The sequence below is a fragment of the Puma concolor genome, chromosome B4, assembly GCF_028749965.1.
Source record: "Puma concolor isolate L17-30 chromosome B4, mPumCon1.1.hap2, whole genome shotgun sequence".
Classification (NCBI taxonomy): Eukaryota; Metazoa; Chordata; class Mammalia; order Carnivora; family Felidae; genus Puma; species Puma concolor.
In genome coordinates, this window is record NC_141673.1 from 63,827,944 (window position 1) to 63,845,335 (window position 17,392).

At 43.8% G+C, this 17,392-nt stretch overlaps 1 protein-coding gene across 1 annotated transcript; it reads left to right on the forward strand.

The window, feature by feature from the left end:
* The first annotated feature begins 1,812 nt into the window (after positions 1-1,812).
* KRT6A (keratin 6A) lies at positions 1,813-7,509 on the forward strand. Its single transcript, XM_086713308.1, has 9 exons — positions 1,813-2,431; positions 3,622-3,836; positions 4,184-4,244; positions 4,402-4,497; positions 4,619-4,783; positions 5,280-5,405; positions 6,265-6,485; positions 6,706-6,740; positions 6,852-7,509. Exons 1-9 carry the CDS (start codon positions 1,892-1,894, stop codon positions 7,103-7,105), a joined length of 1,713 nt encoding a protein of 570 aa, XP_086569434.1. The 5' UTR covers positions 1,813-1,891; the 3' UTR covers positions 7,106-7,509.
* The last annotated feature ends 9,883 nt before the right edge of the window (positions 7,510-17,392 follow it).

The following is a 17,392-nucleotide window of genomic DNA, read 5'->3' on the forward strand; positions in this document are numbered from 1 at the left end:
TCACAAACCATGAGATCATGACCTGAGCCAAAGTCAGACGCTTAAATGACGGAGCCACCCAGGCACCCCTAGAGCGCATGCTCTTAACCAGGGGTTGAACAACTGTTTCTTTAAAGGGCCAAATAGATCTACTATTAGTACTACTAAAAAGTAGATCTTTTAGTATTTGCAAGCCATACATTCTCAGTGGCAACAACCCAACTACACCATTACAGTATGAAAGCAGCTCTAGACATAAATATTGGGCAAAATGCATGCTACTGCCACCTGACTTGCCAACCCTTCCTGGCATCATCCTTCCTGGCATCATCTATGCCAAGCCTAAAGCCTCTATCCCAAGAGAGTAGAGCAGATCAGAACACTGCGCCATGGGAAGGAACACATCTTTCCCAGAACTGGGTGGAAGCACATTTCTTGGTCAGCCATTGTGCAACCAGGGTGGAGAGAAGGGAGCCATTTCCATCATCCTGAGAAGGTATCTCTTTCCTGAAAGATGCTCAGATAGCACCTCCTTTGATATTGTGCACCCCAAAACACTGGGGAGATGGGACATTTATAAGATAGCACCAGGAGATTTACTCAGGTCATCTCAATGTGCGAGTTTCTCTTTTCTCTGCTGGTTGCCATTTCACCCTGTGTTTCTCACAGAATGCCCGCAATTGCTCTCAACACTCCTTGTGCTCAGTGCTTACTCTGTGGACCTCATTCCTCTCCAGACCAAATACCACACTCATTTCACAGCCTTCTTTCCCTCTGAGGTGTGTAGCCAGTTCAGATTGCAAGTGCTGAGATTAGAAATATAAATTTTGAATTTACTTATGACATCATCACACATGTAAGGACACATTTGTATGATTCACGGTTTCTATACGCCCCTCAACTTTCTGTACACACCCCATTAAGGAGTCTGCTTCTTGATTCCTAAGAAATGTCAAAGTCTGTTGGAATCAAAATTCAGTGATTCCTCAATGATTTTTGTCCTTACTCACTTTCAATTCCTTAAGTTAAGCTCTAAGTGAACATTTCGAAACAAGACAGAAAAGGTGTCTATGGATTCCAGTTGGAGAGAAAATTTTGCATAATAATCAGATCGGTGGAAGACCAAGCACTGGGGAGACAGGTGCAGAGGTCAGGCCTCTGGGCAGAGTGGCCCCTGGTGATGTCTCCTGTCCTTTCAGGAAACTGCCAGTTGGGCAGCTTATCACACAGGACAGAGACAAAATGCTCATCTGGCAGTGTAAAACTCAACTCTCCAGTTCCTTTGTCTTTCAAAGGGAGTTATGTCCCCAGTATAGCCACCATTTCCATGCCCAGGCCATCAGGAGGAACAGCCAGAAGCTTCAGAGGGACAGGTACAAACATGGTGAAAAAACACTGCAGGCCACTTCTTGCTCAGGCCTCTGGGCAAATGCCTATAAGAACTCAGACAGTCGCAACCTGATGGGAAGGGTGTTGCTAGTAGAGGAGAAAACCTGTGTGGGAAGGGGGCACACAGAGGAGTGTCTGAGTAAGCAGAAGGAAGGGACAATTATCGCAGATCAGCTCCTTGTCTCCTTTGTTTGAGAACATGACTAATTCCTGACTTCAGTGAATTCATACGCAGCCTTATTGTGTTGGGATCATCAAGGCTGGAAGGCAGGAGAATTTCTCCATGACTAAAGGAAGCCAAAGAAGCAATCTTCATATTTCATACCTTTAAGAGGCTGGGAGTGATCTCACTATTTGTAAAGATCAGCCCTTCCCAATCTGCAAGCTCACCTTCCAGGACGGAGCCCAGCCCATTTTCACCATATATAAACTGCTGCCGGGAGGCTCATCTCACAGATCTGCTCCTCTCAGCTCTACCCTCCAGCCTCTCACGCTTTCTTCAGCCTTCCCCTCTTCAGGAATCATGTCTAGCAAATCCACCGTGAGGAGCCAAAGCGTCAGCCACCGTGGCTTCAGCACCAGCTCAGCCAGAGTCCCAGGGGTCTGCCGCTCTGGCTTCAGCAGTGTCTCTGTGTCCCGCTCCAGGGGCACGGGTGGCCTCGGTGGAGTGTATGGAGGAGCTGGCTTTGGGAGCAGGAGCCTCTATAGCCTGGGAGGCTCCAAGAGGATCTCCATCGGAGGGGGCAGCTGTGCCATCAGTGGCGGATATGGTGGCCGAGTTGGAGGTGGCTTTGGCTATGGAGGTGGAGCTGCCAGTGGATTTGGTTTTGGTGCCGCAGCTGGTGGTGGCTTTGGGCTCGGTGGTGGAGCTGGTTTTGCTGGTGGCTATGGGGGCTCTGGCTTCCCTGTGTGCCCCCCTGGAGGCATCCAAGAGGTCACCGTCAACCAGAACCTCCTCACTCCTCTGAACCTGCAAATCGACCCCACCATCCAGCGGGTGAGGACTGAGGAGCGGGAGCAGATCAAGACCCTCAACAACAAGTTCGCCTCCTTCATCGACAAGGTGAGCCAGGAAGACCTGCCTCCACTGGGCTGTCAGGCTCCCCAGACTAGACAATCAATGAATGTCCTACTGGGGTGAGGTTCAGGAGGGAGGGAGAAGGGGACTCAGAGGAGCTCTCCCCTGGGATGTCAGATGGCCTCCATGTTGACAACAGGCAGAAGGTGATGGAAATCACTTGAAACCACTGGGTCTCTTAAATGTCCTTCAACCCAGCCAGGGAACAATACTCAACTTGTGTTATCCATGAAGCAAAATAAGGCAATGAGAGAATAGAATCGGTCAGCTTTACCTGCTGAATACTCTAAGAGATTAGATAATAATTCCAGTGGAAAACTGTTCTAGGGTTCTGGACATGAGGAAAGAGGTGAAAGAAAAGAAAAAGATTTCTGAATGAATTAAAAAAAGGGTCAGAAATATTTACATAAAGATAGAAATAAGAAAAAGATTTCTGGCTGAATTAGAAAAAAAGTCTCACAAACATTTACATAAATATAGAAATGCAAAGTGTGTAGAACTAGACCATGACCATTAGGGCATTTGTTATACAGGGCAATCATGCACTAAAGCAGAAGTTAATGGAATCCAGTAATTAACTGAATTGCATTAAATCACTAGTTTCTGCACATTTAACAGTCTTTTACCTGAAGTACAATGTAAATATAACTTTCCACTTTGTAACAGAGAAATACTATGTTTTTAAATGTCTATTTAAGTATTTTGAGAGAGAGAGAGAGAGAGAGAGAGAAACTGAAAGAGAGAACAGGAGAGGGTTACAGGTAGAGAGATAGCACAGAGCCTGACAGGGGCTAGATCTCACAACACTGAGATGATGACCTCTGATCAAAAATCAGAAGCTTAACTGAATGAGCCACCCAGGCACCCCAGAAATATTTTTAACTAGATGTGTGGTTGTGCTTTTCGATAAAAAGAGAAGAAATGTTGAAAGACACTGCTAGGCCAAATAGCTTAGTTGGTGAGAAGATGTCACAGGTCCATGGAAGAACTTCACACTAAGACCAGTGAGGTTGGAACGAAATAGGGTTGGGGGTGCAACACTGTCAGCCTGACCCTCTGTACATGGTCTGTAATAGCCCAACCTGGGCGACTACCCAAAGTGCCTGGGCACCTGTCAGGTTACATCTCTTTCTCCCTGGCTTTCTGTGGCAAATAACAATCTTGTCTTCTTCCAGGTGCGATTCCTGGAACAACAGAACAAGGTCCTGGACACCAAGTGGACTCTGCTCCAGGAGCAGGGCACCAAGACCGTGAGGCAGAACCTGGAGCCCTTGTTTGAGCAGTACATCAACAACCTCAGGAGACAGCTAGACAGCATCCTGGGGGAGAGGGGCCGCCTGGACACAGAGCTCAGGGGCATGCAGGACATGGTGGAGGACTTCAAGAACAAGTGAGCACAAGGACAGAAAGGGCTCCATTCCCTGAAGTGCACACATCAAGACTATTGGGTGACTAGGTCAAGATGTGGGCCTGATTCCGTAGCAAAACATGTTCATGGAAATGAAACTCACAATTGTTGCCGAAAACAACCCCAAAATAGCAAAAAGGCCATAGAGGTGCATGGGGAGAGAACAAGATAAAAACAATTTAGGGACCCCCAAAAATCATTTTTGTGGCTCACTGGCAGGAAGCTCTTTTTGGGTATATCTCTCTTATGGAAAGTTGGGATTCCAGGACACTTTTTCTGTATCATCCTTGCCACTGGCTCAATTATGTCTTACCCTCTTCTGTGTCCAGATACGAAGATGAAATCAACAAACGCACAGCAGCAGAGAATGAATTTGTGACTCTGAAGAAGGTGAGCTGCTGAAGATCAGGGGTTCGTGTTCCTTTCTAGAAAGAAAGGACTCTTGGGCCCTGCACACATCCAAGAGGGGAGTCGATGGGGAGACTAAAAGGTGTTCAGACTGGGAAGGAAGGCTCAGCTGACTCCAAGGTGTTGGCTTGTTCCCCAGGATGTGGATGCTGCCTACATGAATAAGGTTGAATTGCAAGCCAAGGTAGATGCTCTCATGGATGAGATCAACTTCACCAGAGCCTTGTATGAAGCAGTAAGCATCCCCACTCCTCTTTTTTTGTTGTGAAGGGGCTCTGCCAAGGGTGGAGGATCTTGGGGTGGGGTACGTCTGTAAGGCCAAGGGAAAGATGATCTGATGATCTTATGCTCTGCAGGAACTGGCTCAGATGCAAACCCACATCTCAGACACTTCCGTGGTCCTGTCCATGGACAACAACCGTAACCTGGACCTGGACAGCATCATCGCTGAAGTCAAAGCCCAATATGAGGAGATCGCTCAGAAGAGCCGGGCTGAGGCTGAGTCCTGGTACCAGAGCAAGGTGAGCCTTGAGTTGACAGGTGCCCAGGATTGCCTGTGTCCTCTTCCTAGACACCAGCAAGCCTACCCCCTTCGCTGGGAAAATCACCTCAAGGAAGCTGATGATTTCTCACAGGTGTGAACCCTGCACTCACAGAGCAGGCATTCACAGAATTTATGTGCTTTTTGAGTAAGTCAAAGAATCCCGCTGCAGGAGGCTAGCTACAAAGATAGGGATCTAGTGATCCTTGCTTTTGTCTTCACCCTGAGTCGGCTCCCTTGGAAACATAATACAGAACATTGCTGGCCTCCAACTGAACTAGGCAGCCAGCATTCCATTAAAAAGAGGGTCTGTGATCAGTGTACAGTATTCAGTGACCTTGCCCCGTCAACTTTCTCTAAAATGCCTTGGTGAGACGTCACTAGCTCTGGGTGTGTTCAATGCCAGAGTGAGAAGTCAGGTCACCATTAGCATGTGAAAACCCACATGCACCTCTTTCTCTCCCTCTGGACTGCAGTATGAAGAGCTGCAGGTCACCGCAGGTAGACACGGGGATGATCTGCGCAACACCAAGCAGGAGATTGCTGAGATCAACCGCATGATCCAGAGGCTGAGATCCGAGATCGACCATGTCAAGAAGCAGGTACGGTGGGGGCTTCTGGAGAAGACAAGCATCGCTTCCTCACTCAACCACCAGGCAGCCATCAGCCACCATTTGGGAAATGCTGGGAATTGGGGGAAGAGCAAAGAGAGGGGTGCATGTGGCTCCCACCCTCAGTGAGTTCCCACATATGAGGACAGATGAGTGCTAACCCTACAGAATGACACAACCGCATGACAAGAGCAATCCCAATTAGTCAGAGTGTAGAAAGATCATCCAGGGACTTTTGAAAGAGATTGCTTAAGGAGAATGCTTGGTTTAGGAATACAAGAAACAAGTGGGGAAAGAAAAGGGGAGGCCCAAAGTGGGGGGGGGGCAAGATTGTCCTAAATCTGCTCAACATCGAATTGAAACAGAAGTTGAGCAGTGACCCAGGATGAAGATCGGTGTTGCCCAAGCATGTTAGAAGAACTTAGGAGTGAGGAGGACAAGATCTCAATGGCCAGAAGTGAAACTCGTAGCCTTAAGTGAAGATGTTGGTAATTTTGTATAAATTAGGGGGCATCCACATGAATCATGAGAAAAGGTTCTGGTCTGGCTTTGGAGACAGCACTCAAAACAAACTGAGTGGGTCAATTTCTTTCCACTATGCTGGTATTTGGTCCAGTATAGGGTCTCCCACCCAACCCTCAGAGAAGGTGGTTTAAAAAAGGCATATATGTTCTCATGTGGCTCCCAGACTAGACAAATTGTGCAAAACAGGAAAAGACTGGGAAAAAATGTGGTAGAAGTGCCTTACCATCGTATCTGGGCTCTGGAACTGTTCCTCACTAGAAAGAAGTATGGCTACTCTCCTGGAGAACTACATTACGAGTTCCCTCTGCCTATCTTCTTGCTCTAGTGTGCCAACCTGCAGTCCGCTATTGCTGATGCTGAACAGCGTGGGGAGATGGCCCTCAAGGATGCCAAGAACAAGCTGGCTGATCTGGAGGATGCTCTGCAGAAGGCCAAGCAGGACATGGCCCGGCTGCTGAAGGAGTACCAGGAGCTGATGAATGTCAAGCTAGCCCTGGACGTGGAGATTGCCACCTACAGGAAGCTGCTGGAGGGCGAGGAGTGCAGGTGAGTAACTCACACAAGCTCCTCAAACCTCTGAATACATGTCCATGATGTCTGGCCATGAGCACAAGTTGAAGGCATTCTAGTTATGGCCACAATCATGACTCTCAGAGAATCTTAAAAGGCAGTTTGCTCATGGGTTATCCTCACATCGAGGCTTCCCACTCTGGTCCAGTGGTGGCTGTCTGAGGTCTCACGGTCCCTGTGTTTTCTCCCTTCCTAGGCTGAGTGGGGAAGGTGTTGGACAAGTCAACATCTGTAAGTACTTTGCTTGCCCCTCTCCCTTGCTCTTAGCCCTTCCGACGAGACTCAGACTGGCAGAATGAGCTCACTGTGTCCTATGTGTCCTTGTCTCCCTCCCCTTCACAGCTGTGGTGCAGTCCACCATCTCCGGAGGCTATGGCAGCGCTGGCGGCTATGGCAGTGCCAGCGGTGTGGGCAGTGGCTCAGGCCTGGGCGGAGGCAGCGGCTACTCCTATGGCAGCGGCCACAGCCTGGGAGCTGGCTTCAGTTCCAGCAGCGGCAGAGGCATTGGGGGTGGCTTCAGCTCCTCTGGGGGCAGCAGTTCCACCATCAAATACACCACCACCTCATCCTCCACTAGGAAGAGCTACAAGCACTAAGTCCTGCCATCAGCTCTTGGCCCCACGTTGTCCCATCTACAACTGGATTGCCCTCTCTCAGGCTGCTTCTCCTCTCCCGTCTCTGGTTTCTTACTCTCTGACTCTGAGCGGAACCTGCTGAGTGCCTTCATTTCTCATCACTGCCTATACCTGCTCCACCTGAGCTGCCACTGCTCACCATCCAAAGGTCACTGCCTGGGTCCTACTCCAGGACACAGCAACTTCTTCTTGCTTCCACGGGCCCATGAATTCCCCATCTCTCAAGTAGTGAGGCCTTCCCTCACAGTGCTTGTGAAAGCATAAGTGATCAGCTCTATGATAAACAGAGATAAACTCTATGTGTCCCTGTCATGTGTTCTTCTCCTTGCTCTCTTCCAATGCAATAAAGCAGATTTATAATATAATTCATGGTGGAGTAGTGACTTGCTTCATTACCTTTGGGTCCTGAGTGTTTTCATCAGACAAATGCCTTATCGTGTGAAGAATACTCCCAATCCCCAGTACTTACTCCCATCCTCTAGACTGCTTCATCAAACCTCAGTCTCGCATCCTGATGCGCAGGATTCCTTGCCAGATTAGACTCCATGTAAATGCTTGTCAAGTGGAGTGGCAGGCATCTGGTCTCCATCAATGTAAAATGTTTGCACTGCCTGTATTTGGGAGTAGCATCTTAGCCTCTTTGACTTGGTCTGTAAGATTCTCTGCCACCTGCCCCAGCAGCCACCCATAATGCCCAGAGAAATATAGTACTGTCCAGTTAGAGCCAGACAATAGTGACAAGAGAATAAGAGATTAGATTTTACTTGCAATTGCCTTCATGACCCAGAAACGTGCCTGACAATAGCAATTAATATGTGTATACTGCTGAACCGGAAGTATACTTCTAGAAATGTATCTTAAGAAACTAGTACAAATGCGGGACGTTATATGTACGTGGATGTGAAGTCCCATAATCTTCACAACATGAAAAACTTGAAAACACTACATCTGAGCAAATTAAGGGTCTACAAACTCAGGCACAAATCTTAGATGCTGACCTCTTGAAGTCTGAAGACAAAACAAGAATGGAATCTCCCTATTCCTTACCTCCTAGACCTCCTTAACAGAGGCTCAAAGAAGTCAAGTTCTGTGCTCCAATGAGATGATCTTGCATCCCCTCTAGCTGTGCCCTGGCCTGCTCTGGTTTCTAAGAATGGTTAAGGGAAAACTCAGGATACAGTGCAAAGATGGTCTGTTAACTTCTGCTTCCCAACCACCAGTCACCGTTTTCAGTCCCTGTTTTCCCCATGCCCCTAACCCCAACTCAGCACAAGGGAAATTCTCATGAATTGGCTAATTTATAAAGATGTTTCTGGGTCCTGCTATATCAGCACCCTGCTGTGTTCACTTGTAACCATTCCCACAAGGAACAGTGTCAGCCTTTCATTTTGACATAACTCCCTGCCCAGAATTTATTTAATACCGGATATGTGATGATTGCTTTCCAAAATCTAATCCCACTCACCACACATGCTAATATTCCCATGTGGAATAATGGAACGTAAAATAATTGACAAAGAAATTTATCTAGGATATAGCAATACACAAAAAGAAGATAAAGGGGTTCCTGGGTGGCTCAGTTGGTTAAATGTCTGACACTTGGTTTTGGCTCAGATCATGATCTCAAGGATTCATGCGTTCAAGCCCAGTGTCAGGTTCTGCACCTTCAGCACAGAGCTTGCTTGGGATTCTCTGTCTCCCTCTCTCTTTGCCCCTTTGCACTAGCATTGTCTCTGTCTCTCACAAAATAAATAAATAAACTTAAAAAAAATTTTTTAAAGGACACTAAAAAACTGTATATGGATTTAAATTAAAATTTTCTGATGCCTGTGCGTCAAAATTATAATCAAGAAAAACTCTAACAAACTGTATACTTACAAATTTGATAATTAAAAAATTTTTATATGTTTATTCATTTTTGAGATAGTAGAGACAGAGCAAAAGCAGGGGAGGGGCTGAGAGAGAGAGAGGGAGACACAGAGGGAGAGGGAGACACAGAATCGGAAGCAGATTCCAGGCTCTGAGCTGTTAGCACAGAGCCTGATGCAGGGCTTGAACTCACGAACTGTGAGATCATGACCTGAGCTTAAGTAAGACACTTAACCAAATGAGTCACCCAGGTGCCCCATAAATTTGATAATTTAGATGAAATGGGCCAAAATAGAAATACAGAAAAGTGCTGAAGCTTACACAAGGAGAAATTTATAATCAGAATAGCCTTGAATCTATTAAAGAAATTGAATGAATAATATATAACCCTCCAAAAAAGAAAGCACAAGTTAGGGGTGCCTGGGTGGCTCAGTTGGTTAAGCTCCAGTCTTCAGCTCAGGTCATGATCTCACAGTTCATGGGTTCCAGCCCTTCATTGGGCTCTGTGCTGACAGCTCAGAGCCTGGAGCCTGTGTCAGATTCTGTTTCTCCCTCTCTCTCTGCCCCTCCTCCACTCATTCTCTCTTTCTCTCTCTCTGTCTCTGTCTCTCTCAAAAATAAGTAAACTTTTAAAAAAATTTTTTTAAAAAGCGCAAGTCTTGGATATTTGCATTGGTTAATCCTACCAAACAATTAAAAAAGAAATGGTACCAATTCTTGACAATCTATTATAAAAAATAGAAGCAGGAGGAACACTTTCTAACTCATTCTATGAGGACAGCATTACTCTAATACTAAAACCAGATAGAGAAACTCTATGATCTCTTATGACCATGGATACAAAGGTGCTCAACAAAATATCATCAAATTGAATCCTATGATGTAAAAAGAGTTATACACCACAATGAATGGGATTTATTGCAGATACGCAAAGCTGATTCAACATTCAAAGTCATTCAATGTAATTCGCCATATCAAAATTTTGAAGGAGAAAAATCATATGATTGTATTAGTTAAAGCAGAAAAAATTATATAATGCAATCCAACATCCATTCATGATTTAAAAAAAAAAGGAAAAAAATCTCACCAAACAAAGAATAAAGGACAAGTTCCTCATCTTAGAAAAGAACATTAAGTTGAAGAGCCTGGGTGGCTCAGTCAGTTAAGTGGCAGACTTCAGGTCATGATCTCAGGTCATGATCTTGCAGTTCACGAGTTTGAGCCCCATGTCGGGCTCTGTGCTGACAGTTCAGAGCCTGGAGCCTGCTTCAGATTCTGTGTCTCCCTTTCTCTCCCTATCCCTCCCCCACTCAAACTCTGTCTCAAAAATAAATAAACATTTTAAAAAACTTTTAAAAAAAGAACATTTAAAAAAATCCTATAGAGGTGCCTGGGTGGCTCAGTCAGCTAAGTGTCTGACTTCTGCTCAAGAAATGATCTCACAGTTGGTGAGTTCGAGCTCCGCATCGGGCTCTGTGCTGACAGCTCAGAGCCTGGAGCCTGCTTTGGATTCTGTGTCTTCCTCTCTCTCTGCCCCTCCCCAGCTTGCACTCTGTCTCTCTCTGTCTCTCTGTCTCTCTGTTTCTCTCTAAAAAAATAAATAAACATTAAAAAAATTTTTTTAATAAAAAAGAAATCCTATAGCTGTCATCACACTTGCTGGTGAGATACTGGACCCTTTTCTTCTGAGGCCAAGAATAAGATAAGCATGTATTCTCTCTCCATTTTTATGCAACAGTGTACTGGAAGCTCTAACTAGTGCAATAAGATGAGAGAAATCAATATAAGTGATACAGATTAGAAGTGAAGAAATGAAGCTCTTTATTCTCAGATGAGATGATAGTCTATGTAGAAAATCTAAAAACCTCCTCAAATAAACAAGTCAGTATAGCAAAGTTGTGGTACACAAGATCACTACCTAAAAAATCATTTGCTTTTTTATAGACCAGTAGTAAAGAACTGAATGTTGAAAAATTTTAAAGTATCATTTATAATAGTATCAAAATATTAAATATACTTGGGCATCCATCTAATAAAATGTGAAGAGGATCTATGTGTGCAAAATCATAAAATATTGATATTGATGAAAGAAGTCAAAAGTGTAAATATATGGATAGATATTGCATATTCATGGATTAGAAGATTTGATATTATTAAGATGTCATTTCTTCCCATTTTGCTATATAGATTCAACATTATCTCAATTGAAATTTTAGCAAGCTTTGGGGCATCTGGGTGGCTCATGCAGTTGGACATCCAGCTTCAGCTCAGGTCATGATCTCACGGCTCCTGGGTTCAAGCCCCACGTCAGGCTCTGTGCTGACAGCTCAGAGCCTGGAACCTGCTTCGGATTCTGTGTCTCCCTCTCTCTGTGCCCCTCCCCCACATGCACATTGTCTCTCTCTCTCAAAAAATAAACAAACATTAAAAAAATAAAAATTAGTTTCTTTATATATATATATATATATATGCATACAAAAGTCACACATGTATATACAAAAAAAGATTTATTTTAAGGCTCATGTGATTATATATATTACATAATAAAACATTTCTTTATTTATTTATTATAGATTTATGATCTATATAATTATATGTATGTATTTAATTATATGTATTGTATGTATCGTAAGTCTACAATGATTTTTTTGTACACATACGTATATACGTGTGTGTGTGTGTGTGTATATATTTTTTCTGTCTCCTTGGTTCTATTTCTTTGGAAAACCCTGACTAATACCATTAGGAATTAAGAAGGCTCCCTGGAAAAGTGACTGATACTAGGACTGGGGTGGGAAATACACAAGATAATGCTATAGCATCTTTCAGTGACAAAAATTTAGGAAATAATCAAAAAGCCCACTGAAAGAGCTCCCAGTGGCAAAATTGGAATAATTTGTACCACGAAGGAAAGACAGAGGGAAGGAAGGAAGGAAGGAAGGAAGGAAGGAAGGAAGGAAGGAAAGAGGGAAGGAAGGAAGAGAGGAAACATGGAATCCTGAGCATGTCCCAATGCATGGAATCACATCTCATGGTGGGGCAGGGGTGCAGCACAGTCAGGGGAGGGAATGCTTCAGAGAGGGGTTAAGAGCATGCTGCTCTTCTCTGCTCTGCTCCATGCCCCAGAAAACAATCCCTACAGACTTCCTTGCTTGCTAACTAGTCATTGTATTTGGCCTTAAAAACTGGCAGTAGATCCAAGGATGAGAGGACAAAGAGTGTGAGGTGTCCATCTCTGGAAGTAGCTGTATCCCTCTTTGACCATGACTCCTGTTGGGCAGTTCCTTCTCAATGCTTTCACTTACTGGACTCCCTTTGACACTAAAAAGTAGTCACGGGGCAGGAAAACCATCCTCTTTTGGTCTTGGAGGCTCCACTCAGAGGCTCCACTTCCCCCAACACTGTTGCAGTCCCCACTCTCCTCATGCCCCTTTAGCAGCCCCTTCTGTAAGGCCGCTGTCATCTGTATCTGTATTCCTTTCACTTAAGAGACTCAGCTCCATCCATTGTGATAATGGAGGCCCTTGTGTTCCTGCTTCTGTCTGAAACTGCCAGCCTAGAATTTATCTGAATGCTCATGAAAGTTTTCTTTCACCACTTTCTTTCCATGCCCTTTGCCTAACTTGTTTTCCTTCACAGCACTTGGAGAAAGTAGCCACAAAGAAATCTTAACCTGTATTCAGTAGACCTAGTTTTAATACTAACATTGATATTGTTCTTTTGATACTACCATAGGTATATTGCAGGATAAAGCAAATACATAATATATTTATGTCATTCAGGGCCAAGCTTTCAGTGTGAGAAACAATAAATAAGGTATAAAACCATTCTGTAACATTCTTTTTAAATTGAAAATATTAGCATAACTTCTGATTTGTTTTTTTAAATATTTTTTAATGTTTATTTTTGACACAAAGAGACAGAGTGCGAGTTGGGGGGGGCAGAGAGAGAGAGAGAGAGAGACTGAGTCTGAGGGAGTCTCCAGGCTCTGAGCTGTCAGCATGGAGCCGGACAACACAGAGATGGACAGCATGGAGCCGGACATGGGGCTAGAACCCGCAAACCATGAGATCATGACCTGAGCCGAAGTTGGAAGCTCAATCGACTGAGCCACCCAGACGCCCCAGCTTCTGATTTGTTTTTAAATATATTCTTACATCTTTCCTAGTTCTGACCATTGAAACGACATCAAAGCAAAGACAACCCAGTAAAAGTGAGTACTCTTTTCATCCAAATTGTACTTTATGAATATTATTTCCCAATATAAGGAACTGGAGCTATTTGGCAGAATGGTTGGTCCCATGTCAGTGACAAGGTAAGTACAAGGTAAGCTGGAGACAGATCGTCTCAGAAAACAAGGAAGCTGTAGAAGCTGAATGGGTCCTGTCAAAAGAACACAGAAGCCAATCTGAAGAACTCCCATTGGCTTAAGATGGGACAATTTAAGCACCCAAAGAACTAATGGCTGCAATGGATGAAAACATATCAAATATATAGATATTTTAAACTGTGAGTTTATAATTATACCAAAAATTCAAACTAAAAATCTTGATTACCTTTCTAATTGCTAAACTCTGAATCCGTTACTCTAAAAAGTGATTTAAAAGGGGAAAGGATGGGGGCCGCTGGGTGGCTCAGTTGGTTGTGTCCAACTTCAACTCAGGTCATGATCTTGGGGTTCGTGGGTTTCAGTCCCGAGTTGGGCTCGGTGGTGACAGCTCAGAGCCTGAAGCCTGATTCAGATTCGGTGTCTCCCTCTCTTTCTGCCTCTCCCCCCTATTTGTGCTCTGTCTTTCTCTCTCTCAAAAATAAATACACATTAAAAAAAAAACAGGGAAGGATCAAGAACTTTGTTTCACTCTCCTGAATGAAGTTAGTATCAGGTTACCTAAAAAGTAAACATTAAGATTCCTTCTTTATAGATGAGTACTGACTAACAAATGCAGACACAGGATGATAAAATTGGAAAGGTGCCATTTTGCAACCCCTAATGAAATAGTGAGTCTAGGAAGTGCTCAATGAATATTACAATCTTAGATGAAATTTTATCGTGTACCTTTCAGTGGAGGGGTGGGGCTGAACCACAAATGTCCCCTGATCCGTCTTAACATCACTAAAAATTAGACAACTAGCATTATGTACCTCGTGATACAATGCACTCAGGAGTACAGAGCACAGCCAGAATGCCTCTTGCCTGAAATAATGGAAGTAAATCTAATCAACTCAATACAAACTCTAGTACACAGAAAACCAAGGATGGAAGAAGTTATGTGACACTGATGGGACACAACGAGACACAGCCTGGAGGTAGACATTCTGTAGAAAAAATAAGTTCTCCACAAATAAGTGACACATAGAAAAGGAAGGAGTTTGTTATCAAATAGAAGAATCTTAAGAGACATACCTGTTAAATGCAATATGTGAACCTAGTTAGGATGTTGCATCAAGCAAACCAGGATTAAAAAAACATCTTTGAGATGACCTGAGAAATTCAAATACAAGTGGGTATTAGATATCATTTAAAAAAAACCTGTTTCTTAGGAAAGCTATAGTAGTGTTATGCAGTTGGATTAAAAAGTCATTATTGCTTAGACACACCTGCAAATATTTACAAGTGAAATGACTTGCTGTCTGGGTTTCCTTTAAGTCACTTCAACAAGAGTAGTAGAGGATTTAGATATAAAAAGTAAGGGATTAGATGAAACAATCATGAGAAAATGTTAATAAATGTTTAATCTGGGTGATTGGTACATGGTGGTTTATATGCTATTCTCTGCAATTGTATCCACCTGAAACGTTCAAGGATACAAATTTTGTTTAAAGTATTGGGGCGCCTGGGTGGCGCAGTCGGTTAAGCGTCCGACTTCGGCCAGGTCACGATCTCGCGGTCCGTGAGTTCGAGCCCTGCGTCGGGCTCTGGGCTGATGGCTCAGAGCCTGGAGCCTGTTTCCGATTCTGTGTCTCCCTCTCTCTCTGCCCCTCCCCCGTTCATGCTCTGTTTCTCTCTGTCCCAAAAATAAATAAAAAACGTTGAAAAAAAAATTTTTTTAAAGTATTAAGTAAATCATCACACCGAGGAGAGCATTTAATTGAGGATTACATTTCTACTGACAGTAAATATGATGTCTTACAGAAAGCTTTCAGGTGACTCCCAGCATGGCTCTAGGGTAGAGAGGCCCTTAGGACGAGGACATCCGCTTAGAATAAAATTGTTTTCATTAAGTGTGAGAGAGGAAAAAATAATATTTTTAATTGATTAGCTTGATATTTTAGTTTGTATGATATTTTAAATATAAATGTGTGAATGGGAGCCTTCTGAACTTAATTGTAGAGACAAATGAGAAGATTTCCTCCTTCTCAAATACCCAAAAATGAGAAGAAGAAGAAACAAAAAAGTAAACTCCACCTTCAACCACCAACATGAAACAATCTAAAATCCATAAAAAAAAAAAAAAAAAAAAAAAAAGGGAGCATGTGGGTGGCTCACTCAGTTGAGCATCTGATTTCTGCTCAGGTCATGATATGGTTTGTGAGTTTGAGCCCCACGTGGGTCTTGCTGCAGCCCAGAGCCCACTTTGGATCCCTTGTCCCCTTCTCCCTCTGCCCCGCCTCTTGCACCCTCTCAAAATATATAAACCTTAAAAGAAATAGAAGAATATTCTCACAGACATAGAAAAATGCAAGACAGTTGTTAAGAAACTCAGAGAGAAGATGCCCACAGCTGCAGATCTCAGGGAAGAACACTCAACACCAACAAATCCAAACCAAACAACTCAATAACCACGAAGGAACACCAAACAAAGCCAACACAGGTTTTCCTTCGTGCCAGACACTGTTGACTCACTGTACTGCTGCTAAGTCCCTGTAAAGGACACTTCACCAGGTGCACATCCAAGAATCCCTTGTTTGCAACAATCAGAACTGGGTGTGTGGGCTGGAGGCAGGACCCCATTTGTCATGAAGTTTCACAAAACTGTGAAGGCTGGGCTGAATAAGGAATCAGTCCGGGCTTATTGGCAGCATTTTGTTGGTGAAGCAAAGAAAGCAGAGACGAAATTGTGAGCCACTCTGTGGTGACCTTTGTTGGCTTGTCAGAATTAAAGCTTACAGGAATTATTCACACAGCCCTGTGTCATAATGAGAAATCCCATTAGCCTGGATATGGCCCTGGCCCCCCTCCCAGAATACCTCCTGCAAATGGCAGGGCCAGAAAGGGCTTGCTTCATTTACAGATGAGCACTGGTCAGAAAAGAACCATTCCAGGGTGCCTGGGTGGCTCAGTTGGTTAAGCGTCCAACGTCAGCTCAGGTCATGATCTCACGGTTCATGGGTTCCAGCCCCGTGTTGGGCTCTGTGCTGACAGCTCAGAGCCTGGAGCCTTCTTTGGATTCTCTGCTTCAGATCTGTGTCTCCCCCTCTCTCTCTGCTCCTCCCCTGCTTCTTCTTCTCTCTCTCTCCTCTCTCAAAAATAAATTAACACTCATTAAAAAACAAAGGCAGAGATAAAGGAAGCATTCCAGAATCACAACAGGCACCTTCCATTAAATAACACAGGGACAAACAAGAGGCATGTGAAAAACACTCAACAGAAAAAAATTCCAATAGTATATTTCCCAGAATTCGATGAAATAGACACCATGATAAAATAAGAGAACAAATGGGGCAATTGAATGAGATAATAAAGGAGAAAATGAACTGGAGGAGCTCAGAAAAGGAGCCAAGAATGAAGGCCATGCTGAAAGCAGACAGGGAGGTGAAGGCATTGCTGAATGGGCAGTAATGGACATGGAAAGGGAGGTAGACAGAGGGGGAGAAGAGCTTGCAGGCATGAAACAGCCATCACTGAACATTAAAGGAGGACGAGAAGAAAACACATAAGAAATACAACACAGGCATAACTGAAAAGAGGATATAAACGTGGGTATTATACAAACATGGATATGCATAAAATATATACTTTTTAACAATATGGGCACCCTCTGTACATATACACTCGCCCCAATATCTCTCTCCACCTCTTTCTTCTCTCTCTCTCTCTCTCTCACACACACACACACACACACACACACACAGACACACACACACACACACCACATACCCCAGGAAAAACACAGAAACACCCAAATAAGGATACTACAAAGATACACAGGAACTGAGAACACTGCTTGCCTCCATGTATAGGAATTGGCTGCCTGGGGAATGCCCTTGAACATGCATTTTGTTCCTTGAATGTATTCAACGTTCTCCTTCAACGTCTAAACATTGAAGAAAGTGTGTAAGTAACAATACTCAATATATGAGTAGGCAGTCTATACATCTACATCTGGAATGTTTAAACAGATAGCACATTAAGTTTCTAGCTTTACCTATCACTTTACA

Excerpts from the sequence above, each read along its gene's own strand:
- KRT6A (XM_086713308.1), top strand. The coding sequence starts at position 1,892 with ATGTCTAGCAAATCCACCGTGAGGAGCCAAAGCGTCAGCCACCGTGGC. Across the intron at positions 3,837-4,183 it reads GTGGAGGACTTCAAGAACAA|ATACGAAGATGAAATCAACA; the intron begins GTGAGCACAAGG and ends TTCTGTGTCCAG. Across the intron at positions 4,498-4,618 it reads CCAGAGCCTTGTATGAAGCA|GAACTGGCTCAGATGCAAAC; the intron begins GTAAGCATCCCC and ends TATGCTCTGCAG.